The sequence below is a fragment of the Prionailurus bengalensis genome, chromosome A3 (genome assembly GCF_016509475.1).
Source record: "Prionailurus bengalensis isolate Pbe53 chromosome A3, Fcat_Pben_1.1_paternal_pri, whole genome shotgun sequence".
Classification (NCBI taxonomy): domain Eukaryota; kingdom Metazoa; phylum Chordata; class Mammalia; order Carnivora; family Felidae; genus Prionailurus; species Prionailurus bengalensis.
The window spans coordinates 16,337,560-16,349,921 of NC_057354.1; the positions used below are offsets into that span (position 1 = coordinate 16,337,560).

Below are 12,362 nucleotides of genomic sequence, written 5' to 3' on the forward strand. Positions count from 1 at the left end.
ACGACCAGTGGGAAGAAAACTCACTCCATTCAGCACGATGTAAGGAGTCTAGGGAAAGGGGCTGTTTTTCCATCCAGGTCTTTGAATGGAGTGTTCTCTGGTCAGGCAGGGAGTGGTCCCCAGCTGGAGGGCAAGGTCTGTGGGGGAGATTTTACTATCTCTGGAAACAAAAGGACTTTTGTGTGTTATGATATCTGGGTGGAGTGGGGCGGGGAGAGGGGAAATGGTTTATGGGAATGAGAATGAGGCTCTATGGGATGTGGGGGAGAGAGAGAGAGAGATAGACAGACCAACATGTGGAGTGGTAGAGAAAAAGACAGGCTCAGAAGAAGACAATTCTCTCAGGCGGCATGGGCTGAGCTTTGGTTTTGCACTCCATCTGGGCACTCACAAAGGAGTCAGACAGCCTGTAGGGCATGTCAGGACCTGAGCTCCCAGCTGGGTGCCCTTGCAGACAAAGTGTGAAGCCATCAGTAGGTCACACCCTCCTCTGAGCCTCAGTGTATCCATCTGTAAAAGGGGAGCTTGACAGGTGGCTCCAGTAACACGCAATGGGAGTGAACCACAAGTCCTCAAAGTTTGGCTGTTATTGAGTGAATGAAAGTGGGTTTCAGGCTAAAGATCGTTTCAGAAATACTCTTCACTGGATGGACAAAGACCTGTGGGTTTGGGACCTGAGAGTTAGCCAGGCAGCCCCATCTAGCCCTGGCTCTCTGAGCACTGAGTCAATGAAAGATATGGGCCTCTTTCCCAGAAGTTGGAGAGAAGAAAGCTGTAAGAAAGAAAGAAAGAAAGAAAGAAAAAGAAAGGAAGGAAGAAGGGAAGGAAGAAAGAAAAGGTTGTTTTCTTCAGGCACATGCTGGACATTTTGGGAATGGAAGGAGTCAGGAGGGAAAATTCAGATCAGAGGAGTGAACCCAATTATGTCCTTTAAAAAAACAATTATTCTTTGACCTGGTCTTTTGGAAGCGATCCTCTGGAGGAGGCCAGAGGCACCACCAGGGCCTGGGGGAAATTTAGAACCACAGAAGCTTATTGGATTTGAGTCCAGAGAAACACATGTTGCTACTGCAGGTGCCTTGGTAACTTGGGGGACAGGCAGAACACGGCCGCCCCATCTTGTATGGTGCCTCGCCGATCCAGTTGCCCCTGGAAGAGAAAAGGTCCCAAGGAGATGGGGACAGAGAGTTATGTGAGCAATGTTCACACAGGTTTCCAAATCCCAGCACTGCCACTGACTGGCTATGTGACCTTGGGCAAGTCACGTCTGTAAGCCTTGGTCTCTTCATCTATAAAACCAAGAGAAGACTCCTCTCTCTCACTGGGATGCAGCAAAGATCAAATAAGGGAGCCCTGTGTGCATGCACCCAACACCATGCCTGGCGAATAAGCGACTCTTCAGTAAGTGTTGGGTTTCTTATTTCCTCCACCCCACCTCCCATCCCTGACTCAGGCAGCTCTGAGTTCTGGTCCGGGATTCTGCCCAGCTGGTAACAGAATAAACCACCTCATTTCTTCTGAATAAAATAAAGAAATGAGGGGCACCCGGGTGGCTCAGTCAGTTGAGTGTCCGACTCTTGATTTCGGGTCAGGTCAGGATCTCGCCATGGTGAGATCAAGCCCTGCGTCAGGCTCTGCACTGACAGTGCCTGCATGAGATTTCTCTCTCTCTCTCTCTCTGCGCCTCCCCGCCCCTCCTTCTCTCTCAAAATGAATGAATGAATGAATGAATGAATAAATAAATAAAATGGTATCTGCAAAAATGTGTGAACACTTTATGACCTTCAAAAGTGCTGTGCAAATAGAAGCTAGAATAATCAGATGACGAGTATAATTCAATCATGGGGGCACATGCCCTTGAAGCCTCATCATGGCCACTGCTGTCCGTTTCTTCAACAGCCGGATCCCAAATCCATCCTACCTGCTCCTGAGTTAGTCCTTTCAAGAGACCATAATGGCCTTTTGGAGGAAGTGGGATAGCGAGTTGATTGTTCAGTGTTTACAGAATTTCTCTTTGGGATGATGAAAAAGTTTGGGAAGCAGATAATGGTTATGGTTGCACAGCATTGTGAACGTAACTAATGCCACTGAGCTGTATGCTTAAAAATGATAAATGGTAAATGGCAAATCTTATGTTACACATATTTTTAAAAAATTAATAATGTAACAATATACCAAAGCCCATTGAATTGTACACTTCAAATGGGTGAGTTGTATGGTATGTGAATTGTATCTCAATAAAGCTGTTAAAAACAAACAAACCACTTTCATCACTTTCTCCTGCTCAAAAACTTTTAGTGGCTTCCCATTGCCTGTGCAGGGGTCGACAATTTTTTTTTTTAATGTTTATTTATTTATTTTGAGAAAGAGAGAGAATGCGCGCATGTGGGCATGCATGAGCCGGGAAGCGGTAGAGGGAGAGAGAATCCCAAGCAGGCTCCGCATTGTCAGTGCAGAGCTCCATGTGGGGCTTGATCTCATGACTGTGAGATCATGACCTGAGCTGAAATCAAGAGTCAAACACTTAACCAACTGACCCACCCAGGTGCCCCAGGGTTGGCAATTTTTTTCATGTAAAGGGCCAGATAGTAAATATGTTAGGGTTTGTGGGCCGTCTATCTCTACTGCATTGAAACCAGCCCTGGATAATATGTAAATAAATGGTGTGGCTGTGTTTCAATAAACCTTTATTTACAAAAACTAGCAGCACGCAAGATTTTGGCCATGAGCCATAGTTGGCTGACCCCCAGCTCACAGAAGCACATGTGCAGCTTTTGGGCAGGTGTTGCAGACTGCTCCAACAGATCTAACTTACATACCCGCTCTTCCCCATCCCAGCCCACAGATTTTTCTTTTTCTCCCTCCTCTTCTCAAGGCCTAAAATCATTCCCTAGCTCTTGCTCATGACTGCCTCATCATCTCGCCACTGTTAACTTTGCCTTATTTTCTCGCACTTCATATGAATACTCATTGTGGGCGGAAAGGATACCTTTTATCTCCAAAAGTGCTGGTTGAACGACTGTAAATAAAGTCAGCCAAAGTGCTTAGAAAAGTATGCATTTCTGGTTTTATATGGAGTTCACTCACTTATTCATTCAACAAACACTCCAGGAGCAGCTATAGGGCACCAAGACTTGTGCCAGATGCTGTGAGTCCATAGTTTTCAAAAGGTGCTTCTGGAAGTTTGGGGGCGGTGTGGGGGGGGGGGGCGGTGGGGACACCTGGGGGTGATGGAACAAAAGTCATTCTTTTTTTTTTATTTAATTTAACCACTGGGGAAAAAGTTCTGCTTTTAAAAAAGGGGGGTGAGGGGCGCCTGGGTGGCGCAGTCGGTTGAGCGTCCGACTTGAGCCAGGTCACGATCTCGCGGTCCGGGAGTTCGAGCCCCGCGTCGGGCTCTGGGCTGATGGCTCGGAGCCTGGAGCCTGTTTCCGATTCTGTGTCTCCCTCTCTCTCTGCCCCTCCCCCATTCATGCTCTGTCTCTCTCTGTCCCAAAAATAAATAAAACGTTGAAAAAAAAAATAAAAAATAAAAAAAATAAAAAAGGGGGTTGAAATCATTGTAGTAAAAGGATATAGAAATGAATTAGGTCTATTTCGAAGAGTTTATAACCTAGTTATAATCGTGGCCACCATTTACTAAGCATGTACTGTGGGCAACTATGTACTGTGATGCTCTGTGAGGTAAGTAGGATTAGTCCTATTTTATTTAGGGGCAGAGAGAGAGAGAGAGACAGGGAGACAGAGGATTCAAAGCAGACTCTGCGACGAGAGTGGAGAGCCCAATGCGGGGCTCAAACTCATGAGATGTGAGACCATGACCTGAGCTGAAGTCAGACTCTCAATCAACTGAGCTACCCAACTGCCCCCAGGATTAGCCCTCTTTTAAAAGAGGAGAGTGAGGCCTGTAGAGATGAAATGCCTTCTCCAAAGTCCTCATATGCACATGGTAGAGCTGGACATTAAACCCAGACGTGGTCGCAGCAGTAAGCATCAACATATATTCTGACATTATCATGAGCCCGGGGGTGTTACCTGGGTCAAATCATTTACTTCTCTCAGTAATAACGAGTAGGTACTATTTTATTCTCATTTTGCAAGTGGAGAAACAGGCATGGAGAAGTGAAGTGAAATCACAAATTTGAACCCTGACAGTCTTGACTCCAGATAATAAAAATCTTAACAATTATGCTGTTAATGCTGCAAAAGTTTGATGTATCAGCAAATTGGAACAGCCCCTTAAGCCATTTGTAATGAAATTTGCTTTGTGTTTTTGTGTCTGATAAAGCTGGGCTGATACTTTGTTAATAGATGTCACCATTAACAGGTAAAGGGCTTGAGAATTTGTGTTCAGGCTACCAATGACTTCCAGAATATCATAATAATGTAGTAGACAGAACATAGGACTTGAGGAGCACCTGGGTAGCCCAGTTGGTTGGGCTTCCGACTTGATTTCGGCTCAGGTCATGATATCATGTTGTGTGAGTTTGAGCCCTGCTTTGGGCTCTGTGCTTGGAGAGCATGGAGCGTGCTTGGGATTCTGTCTCCCTCTCTCTCTGCAGCTTGTTCTCTCTCTCTCTCAAAAATAAACTGAAAAACAAAAAATAACATAGGACTTGAAATCAAGACTTGTGTTTCAAACAGCTTTGCTACCTCCTGGCTTTGTGACTTTTGTAAGTTACTTAACCTCCCTGATCCTCAATTTCTTACTCTTTTAAAAAAGGAAAAAAGTTTCCCAGTATCACTTTCATTTTTTCTTCCTTCTTTCTCTTTCATCTCTTCAATGAGATAACGAGATGAAAATATTTTGTAAATGGCTAAGGACTACTTGAGAGTAAAAGGTGATTATCAGCATGTGATTTTGAAATTCTAAATATTGTGTTTACTTAGAATTTGTTCTTGTTTTTATTTATTTAGTTAGTTAGTTAATGTTTACTTAGTTTTTTGAAAGAGAGAGAGACAGAGCATGAGCCGGGGAGGGCAGAGAGGGAAGGAGACACAGAATCGGAACCAGGCTTTAGGCTCTGAGCTGTGAGCACAGAGCCTGACTCAGGGCTCAAACTCACAAGCCATGAGATCAGGACCTGAGCCAAAGTCAGATGCTTAACCAACTGAGCCACCCAGGTGCCCCTGTTTTTGTTTTTATATGAGAGTCTAGAATGTTGGCAAATTTGTATAGTGTAAGTCGGCTGTAAATTCCATTCCTCTTTCTCCATGTTTCCAAGAGGCTTACATACGAAGGCCACTCGTGACCTCCCTCCCACCAAGCTGATTGGAGAGTCTGGAGGAAGGAACTGAGTGTGCTCGTTCTAGCCTTCCTTTCTTTCCCTTGGGATCTGCCTGGCTGCAGGGAGCGTGTGTTCTCAGTTGCTCTGTTCCTGTGACGAGCTTGGAGGGGCCAGCAACGCACTTACTGGAAGAGGACTGCGGTTGTCGGGTGTCCCCAGTCAATCGGTGTGCAGGTCCAATTTGAGAGTGAGCTATTTGCAAGCTTGCTTGCCTGGCACATCTCAACCACTTTCTCTGCTATTGACTTCATCAGCGTGGCTGCCTATCCACCTGACTTGGTCCTCTGTCTCCCAATCACTTTTGCAATTTGGGTAAAGAAAAAGAATTATCAATTGACTCTAAAACTACCAAGTTGTATGGTATTGAGGTTTCTTTGAATTCTCCCATTCCACCTTCAGGGTCCACCCCTGTGCCCTACGGCCCCCTGCCTGGGCGCTGCACTTACTTAATGGCGTAGTTGCAGACCAGGTACACTGCCTGACGCCAGGTGTTGCCCCAGACGTTGATGCTGCCACAGGTGTGGAGGGCACAGCCCAGCCGATTGGAGGATGCCCACACCATCTGAGGAAGGACAATGACAAGGAGGCTTAGAGAAGAACTCAGGGGGGCCCAGGCCCCTTGGCATGGGGAGGCTCCTGGCTGTGGTTCAGGGTGTGGGCATTACGTGAGGTCTTTCTGGGGAAGCCATCTGCCTCCTGTTCCTGGAGACACATTGTGCTATAATGTTTCTCAAGGTTTTTTTTTTTTTACTACAACCAACAGTAAGGAATGAATTTCCAATTGTTAGTGCACAAAATACACACACACACACACACACACACACACAGCTGGAACACAAGTTTTGTGAACCCATATTTAATATTTTCATGTGTGACATATGCTAATATTTTCTATACTGTTCTATTAATATTCTTTCTTTCTTTGTTTCCTAGTAACTACCGCTTGAAAATCATTATTGTGTTAGAGTTAAAACACAAACTTTAGAGTTAAACAGCCTTGGATCAGAATCTCAGCATCACTAGTGTGTGGCTTTGACCAAGTCATTTCACCACTCCGCACCTCAGTTTCTTTGGTAAACTGAAGGCAATAATGTCCTCTGGGATATCAGGAAGGACATTGTCTAGGCCTCATATTTCCTAGAGGGTCTCCAATGTAGAGTTTTGACATTAATTCCAAATGAGTCACAGAGAGATAGACAGACTGAAAGAAAATATTGGTCCTGGGGCACCTGGGTGGCTCAGTCAGTTGAACGTCTGACTCATGATTCCAGCTCAGGGCATGACCCCAGGGTTGTGGGATCAAGCCCCAAGTCAGGCTCCACACTCAGTGCTTAAGATTCTTTCTCTCTCTCCCTCTGCCCTTCTTCCCCACTCATGCATACTCTCTCTCTCCCTCTCTTTCTCTCTCTCTCAAAAAGAAAAGAAAAGAAAAAAGAAGAAAAAGAAAATATTGGTCCTGTGATGGGAATTTTCAGTCCCATTTCCTACATACATGGCATTATATTTTTATGTGTAACAAGTGGTAACATATTCAATATTAGCACTCAAAATATACTACAATTTTGTCATTTTATTTTACCACTTTTTTAAGATAGTGGGGTTCTTAGAATATACTAGAAAGTGTTTGGACCTATTGAATTCTAAAGCATTCTTGAACTCGTCAGACCACACATCTCCATTTTGGGGGTCAAACAATCTGGTCGGACCCACACAAGACACTCAACGCAAGATGCAATTAGCTCAGTTCAACATACACACAACCTTCCAGGAATATGCTTATTGTGTGAGAGGAAGTCCATAGAGCCTCTGTTCTATTTATTTATTTTTTTCATGTTTATTTATTTATTTTTGAGGGAGAGAATACAAGCAGGCAAGGAGCAGAGAGAGAGGGAGGCAGAATCTGAAGCAGGCTCCAGGCTCCAAGCTGTCAGCACAGAGCCCAACACGGGGGCTCGAACTCACGAACCCAGAGATCATGACCTGAGCTGAAGTCAGACGCTTAACCACCTGAGCCACCCAGGCACCCCCTCTGGTCTATTTCTAATTTCTGTCCCACCACATTCTTCTTCTTCTAGGCTCCCAGGATTTGTTCTCCCTCGGCCCTTCCTCCCAACAAAGGGGTACCTGGGTATAGTGGGAGCAGACAGGGCCGCTGCAGCGCCAGGGGCAATGTGGGCGACAGTCCCTGGGGGCCGGAAACGAGTAATGCCGCTTCTCCTCAGACCAAGACTTGACGAGGTCCACCACCGAGCGGTACCTGGGGAGGCAGAGCAGATGGAAGGTACACTGGCTGGGGAATGGAGGAGCTACCCTGCTGCCACCACCGTGCTCCGTGACCTCATCGAGTGACCGAGAGGACGAAGGGAAAAAGGTCACTCACCGGCCAGAATGGATGGACAGGTTCTGGCCCACGTGTCTCATCAGCTGTGAGGGCCCGTGGGCCCAGATGCACTGGGTGGCCCAGGCCTCGGCAGACCTGGCCAGCCGCTCGTCCCAGACCTGGGGAAAGAAAGGCCATGAACTTCCCTGGGGCCGGGGCACCGGCGTGGGCAGGGAGGAGGGGGAACCGCTATCCCAGCGGTGTCCTGAGATGGGCATTGTCCTGGTCCTGTTTCTCTTCCATCTGCTTGGAACCCTGCGCCAAATCCACTGGACAAATCAGAAAACTAAGAGTCAGAGAAGGCCTATGACGTCAAGGTCAACAGCAAGTCCACACCAGAGCCAAGATCCACCCTGACCTCCCACTCCTCGTCTGGTACCCACCCCCACTCCAGCCTCTGGGCTTCAGGCTGGGGGCTCTCGGCTCTGAGCGGGCTCTGTGGTGTTTGTGCGGGAGTTCCTAGCAGTCCCTGGAAGTGACTGAGCCCAGGGTGATGGGGAAGGAACTGGTTTATTATTTTATTTATTGTATTTTTAAAATGTGTTTATTTTAACATTAAGCATTTTGAGTTCAAAAGGTTTTTTTTTTTTCCTGAATAGTGAAAACACGCACAAATTTAATATGTGAGATGCCTAAAGGAGGAAAAGTAGAAAGTTTCTCATCTTTTTTTTTTAATTTTTATTTTTTAACATTTATTTATTTTTGAGACAGAGAGAGACAGAGCATGAAGGGGGGAGGGTCAGAGAGAGAGGGAGACACAGAATCTGAAACAGGCTCCAGGCTCTGAGCGGTCAGCACAGAGCCCGACGCAGGGCTCGAACTCATGGACCGTGAGATCGTGACCTGAGCTGAAGTCGGACGCTTAACTGACTGAGCCACCCAGGCGCCCTGAAAGTTTCTCATCTTAATCCTTGACTTCCTCCCCCACCTATCCTGCCCCATAGAGGCATCCTCCTCCAGAAACACTCTATACCTGTACAAGTAAATATACATGAATATACATGCATACATATAATTATATAAGTATATGTAAAATATATGATTATATATAATACATATAATTATATAAGTATATATAATTATATAAGTGTATATAAATATATAATTGTATTTAATATAAAAGTTATACATTTTGTTGACAAATGGCAGCTAACCAGACCTTCTATCAGGTTCCTGGCTGCTTTTGCTCAACCAAACAGGTTATCTTAGTGGCTATTCCACATCAACACATAAAGAATAACCCCCTCCTCCCTCCCAACAGCTTCATAATTTTCCAATGTGTGACTGCCGCAAGTTTTATAACTTGAAAAAGGACCACTTTTTTAGAAAAATACCAGTTTCCTTCCACTCTGACTTCCTAGGATTCTCTGAGATACTCTTCATTCATTCATCATATTTGTTCACTCAGCAAATACTGAACAATATTTCTAGGCACCCAGAACTGACAGTCTAGCAAGGAAATGAGACATTAAACAATCATTACGATCCCGGTGGGTGTGAGCATGTGAAACAGGCGACGGGAACTTTTGGAGAGGCTGTGGGAGAGAAAGGATTCCTTGGGCAAAGGACGCTTAGCCAGATGCCTGTCCTGCGGGCAGAAGGCAGCTAGTGAAGAAGCCACAGGGATAGCAAGAGAGGGGTCCAAACATGTTTCCAGGGTTGTCCAACTGGCACTCTTAGGGAATGCAGAGGAGTGTTTCCTTCGTGCACCAGAGGAGTAAAATGAGGGAAAGAGCATGCTAACATCAAACCCACATTCATTGACCCTGCTGGGGTCCATGGTGAGCTGTTTCACTCTCTCTGTTCCACCACGCATGCAACAATTAAACACTCGTTGGGATGAGTGCCTTACACACACGCTGGTGCACAATAAATGGGTCATTGTTTGAAAAATGGAGGACCTTCCGTGTGCCAGCCCCTGTGCTAATAAATGAATGAGTCAGTCAATGAACAAATAAATGACTCCCCCACCTCTAGCTGCTTGCCGTTCTGGTTCCTATCCCCGCCCTTCCCCAACACCTTATGCCTACTTGACATTGTATTACCCATTTGTTATGTTGTGGATGTTTGTTTTCTATCATCCCCATGAGGGAAGACACCTTTTCCATCCTGTTCTCAGCATCTCCATGAGGCTTAGCGTACTGCCTACCTCTGAGCAGCGGTTACTACCTAAGTGAATGGACACATTGCAAAAGCATAGGGATTTGCAGGCTGTTGAGAAGAACATGTTTGTCTTGGAGCGGGGAGACTGGCCATCTCTTTCTGTAAAGAAATCTGTGGGTGGGCTAGAAGCCTATCTCTCCAGGCTGGTTTGAGACAAAGGTCCTGGGGGAGGGACTGTGATAAAGAGAAAGTCCCCCTCCTCCACTCTGAGAGTCTGGCTTCTGTGGGGCTGGGGTGACAGCCACTGGTCCTGCCTCCTTAAGGGAATATCTCTCAGCTTCTTCAGCCGTTCAGCTGCCAGTTTTCTTCAGCTTGAGACCCCAGGTACCAGTCCCCGCTGCTCCAAACTCTCCCCCCACAGGCCTGCTGAGTACAGTCTGTGAGTGTCCATCAGACCCCTACCGCAAAGAGACAATAGCATGGACCTCTCCAGCCACCCACCCCCTGCAGACCCCAGCAGGGAGCCAAAATCCTTGGGCAAGGTATTGTGTTGGTTAAGACCACAACCTTTCGCAGCAGGCTGACCTGGGTTAGAATCCCAACCAGATGACCTTTGTCAAATCTCTGTCTCTTGGTTTCTTTATTTGGATAAAGGAGACTGCAATCTCCACATCGAAGGCAGAGGAGAACTCTCAGGGTTATGTGTAGGTGAGGTGCAGGCACACAGTAGATGCCCCATAAACAGCAATCTGCTGACCCCACTTCCCAAGACAACCTGTGCGCATGGCCTTAGTGTCCTCATCTATCAAATGGGGAGAGTAATTCCTGCCCTTTGCACAGGACCCAGACACCGAGATACTGGCTAGTGGGGCCAGGCTGGCAAGTGGTCCAGCCCTTCCAGAACACAATGAGTTGACTGACATTTGCTGGAAAGGGCACAGGGGAAGGCACGGGAACTCACCATATACTCCATGTTGGCCGCAGGTGGGTGCACACTGGCCCGGATGTGGTTGTGATAATCCAATAAGGCACTCATGTCCCGGGCAGAGATGTGGCGCTTCCGCCGGTACCGGGGCACCCCCAGGCCACTCAGGGGCCACACGGCTGTGCCCTCGGTCCGGGCCAGTGCCAGGGTGGCATTGGGCATCAAGGTGTTCACTGCCTGGCCTGCCCAGAAGAGCAGGCCTGCCAGGCCCACGGTGCTGGGCAGCAGGGGCATAGCTGGCTGGAAGGGTCACGCGTCACCTCGTGCAGTCAGCACCGGCTGCCTGGAGGGGGTGGGCATGAGGGCACCAAACCCTGAGCATTCTCCAGCACTGCCACCCCGAGGGTGCTAACTAACCCCTGGGAACTTGGCAAAGATCTCCTGACTCAGCTCTAGTCCTGATGCCCCCACACCCTGTCCTTCCCACCCCAGTGGACTCAGTGGATCGGGCGATGGAGGGACATGCCCGGACAGCAGCTAATCCTGATCAGGCCATGTGACACAGATGGAGCTGGCATCACAGCCAGGGTCCCATCCCACGAGCCCAGGAGTCAGACACCTGTCCTCTCCAGCCCGGACACCCTCTTCACCAATCCTGCTCCCAGTGGGCTCCATCGATGCCCTCAGAGGGCAGGGCCAACCTTCCCCGGGGCATACTGCCAGGCCCTGTCATCCCTGAATTGCTGTGTTTTGGGGGTTGAGAGTGAGACACAGGAAGAATCGGGTGGCAGAGGAGATGGAGGAGGATGAGGCAGAGAAAGAGAGAAGCAGAGAGGAAGAAAAACGAGAAGAGACCCAAGAGCCGTCTGAAAAAAAGACAGAGAACAGGGGTGAAGGAAATTGGAAGGTGGAAAGATAAGGAGAGAATGGGAGACAGTGACGGGGAAAAAGAGAAAGAGCATGGGAGAGACAGAAGCAGAGGGAGAAATTCTGACAGGGGAAAGAAGAACAGAGAAGACGCGGGAGAAAACAGTTAAAGAGAAGACAGCCAGAGAGAGGCGTGCGTGCGGGCGACCACGCAGCAGGCTTCCCAGAGGCGCGTACCCAGGCCGGGCAGCCCAGGCGGGTTGCAGCGGGCGTCGAGGAGGCAGGGACCTCTGCAGACACCCTGGCCCGCCTGGCAGCGCGGCGACTTTAACGGTCCCCTGGGAGCTGATGGCATCTGACGTCCGGGCCCCACAGCCCCCTCCCCTTCCAGCCAGGCCAGGCTTGGACCGAGGCTCCGCCTGCCCGTTTGTGGGCTTTCCTCTCCCGCCCTCTGGCGCCTCTGCTCTTCCTGCTTCCACCTGGGGTGTGCAGGGCTGGGCTGAGCTGCTGGTTGGGGTAGGGATGTGACAATGGCAGGGACTCCAGGAGGAAATAGCACTCCTACCTTGGAAACCCCAGAGACAGAGGCTTTTCTCTGCCTTCCAGACCCCAACATTAAGGCCACCTTGCTTTGGGAGAGTATTCTTTGACTGTTTTCCCTACGAAGCCGTCCAGCCTCAGAGTAGGCAATTAACTTGGTCCCATCTAATGAGCACCTACTATATGCCAGGCCTGGGCTGAGTGCTTTACACACACAAGTTCAGCCAACCCTCAGAAGCAGATACTATAGCTCCCCATT

At 48.2% G+C, this 12,362-nt stretch overlaps 1 protein-coding gene across 1 annotated transcript; it reads right to left on the reverse strand.

Moving 5' to 3' along the window:
• Window positions 1–839: 839 nt before the first annotated feature.
• Window positions 840–11,932, reverse strand: R3HDML (R3H domain containing like). The gene is made up of 6 exons (XM_043602318.1): window positions 11,801–11,932; window positions 10,733–11,039; window positions 7,669–7,787; window positions 7,413–7,545; window positions 5,735–5,850; window positions 840–1,149 (listed from the first exon to the last, which is right to left on the reverse strand). Exons 2-6 carry the CDS (start codon window positions 10,988–10,990, stop codon window positions 1,017–1,019), a joined length of 759 nt encoding a protein of 252 aa, XP_043458253.1. The 5' UTR covers window positions 10,991–11,039; window positions 11,801–11,932; the 3' UTR covers window positions 840–1,016.
• Between the last annotated feature and the right edge of the window lie 430 nt (window positions 11,933–12,362).